Consider the following 1,608-nt stretch of genomic DNA (forward strand, 5'->3'; position numbering starts at 1 on the left):
ACTCAGAACCAAATGACCAGCTTCAGACTCCTTTGTGATGGAGGTTATGGTTTTGGTTCTGTTAGGTCCCCACCATGTTATGAACGTGGTAATATGAAAATACCCAGAGTCCAGGAACTAAAAGAACTCTGACCCTCTGATGAATCCTTTTTGTCGGCCGATCTTACCCTAGTCACTTTCAAATGGGCTTATTGGCAGGACTAAGTCCATATTAGCATTACCAAAACAAGTGGTAAAAACAGAGGTGGGGTATATCCATTAGCACACTGCTGTGTCACCATTTGCATGTGGATAGCCCATACTATTTTAAGACCCAAATAGCTGAATTGCTGACTGAGATAATTTTATTAATTATGAAATCTACTGAGCAGCCTTGTTGCAGACAGTTTTAATAATCTGAGTATCTTCTTAAAAATCTTATTTTACAGTTGAAAAATGGATCAAACCCATGAAAGTGACCTAAAACGCTGGATTTATGCTAAGCCAAAACAGCACCCAAAGAGGAGTGAAAGTGAAGCCTTGAGATCGTTAGAAGTGACCCCCTTACTCTCCAGCTACCAGAGGTGCCAGGAATCCAGGATGAGAAGAAACATTGTTACTCAGGATAATGCAAAATCCAGTAGGCAATCGAAGCAAGAAGTTGTGGACTACAGCTCTGTGGATCCAGATTTTGACCTACACCCGCGGCCTAGTCGAATCTTCTCTTCAGAAGAAGCAACAAGAGTTATAAAGTCAATTTTAGACGTAGAGTTGCAAGACTGTACTTATGAAGCCCGAGAAAGCCAGAGGAGAGCAAAGGAGCTTGCGGAGTTAGTGAAATCAGCTGTGAGGGACCTTGGGTACGAGCGGTACAAGCTTGTCTGCTATGTGGTGGTAGGTCCAGTGTCAGGGGGGACCATGTACTGCGGCAGCAGGAGTGTGTGGAGTCAAAACTCTGATACGTATGCAGAATATGTGTTCCAGAACCAGTCTCTCTTTGCACTCTGCATTGTGTATGCTGGATATTATGAGTAACAGATGTAAAATATATAACACAATTGCATATATGCCAAAGGTTTTGTAGTTTAGCCAAACCCTGTCACGTGTATATGATTTCTACAGGAAATGAAAGGCAGAATAGGAGCTCCTTGTAGAGTAGTATGTACTTGATGGCTCACCTTGTCCATGTGTGTCGTAGGTACATTTGAAACCAGAAGTTTACATACACTATCTAAAATGACCATGACGACCCTGACTTGCGGTGTGGGTCTTGCGCTGGGGACTTCTGTTGTTTCCTCCTGCATGCAGTCATCTTGTTATTGTTTATCCTTTGTCGGGCCATTCCCTGCATTTGGTCTGTTACCAGCTGTGGGAGGGGCTTGCTCTCATGCACCGCATCCAGGCAATTGCTCTGCTTTATCTTGGAGCATCTGTGCCTGGAGTGGCGCCAGTCGTATTCTCTGGCTAAGTTGTCGTAAGCTCCCTGCTTCTTGTTTTTGATTTTGGCTCTCGACCCCAGACTGACCCCTGACTTTAATCCGCCTGCTCCCTCTGACTTTACGTTCCCGTATGGCTCCTGACTTTGGTGTTCCTTCCTGACTACTCTTTTATCCGCCCCCTGTGTTTGTA

At 44.5% G+C, this 1,608-nt stretch overlaps 1 protein-coding gene across 1 annotated transcript; it reads left to right on the plus strand.

Moving 5' to 3' along the window:
• The first annotated feature begins 433 nt into the window (after positions 1–433).
• LOC142249358 (dynein light chain Tctex-type protein 2B-like) lies at positions 434–1,356 on the plus strand. Its single transcript, XM_075320989.1, has one exon. The coding sequence runs from the start codon at positions 436–438 to the stop codon at positions 1,012–1,014; it is 579 nt and encodes a 192-aa protein (XP_075177104.1). The 5' UTR covers positions 434–435; the 3' UTR covers positions 1,015–1,356.
• The last annotated feature ends 252 nt before the right edge of the window (positions 1,357–1,608 follow it).

This window comes from Anomaloglossus baeobatrachus, chromosome 8 (assembly GCF_048569485.1).
Source record: "Anomaloglossus baeobatrachus isolate aAnoBae1 chromosome 8, aAnoBae1.hap1, whole genome shotgun sequence".
In the NCBI taxonomy this organism is placed as follows: Eukaryota; Metazoa; Chordata; class Amphibia; order Anura; family Aromobatidae; genus Anomaloglossus; species Anomaloglossus baeobatrachus.

Coding starts and splice junctions, on each gene's coding strand:
- LOC142249358 (XM_075320989.1), top strand. CDS start 436: ATGGATCAAACCCATGAAAGTGACCTAAAACGCTGGATTTATGCTAAG.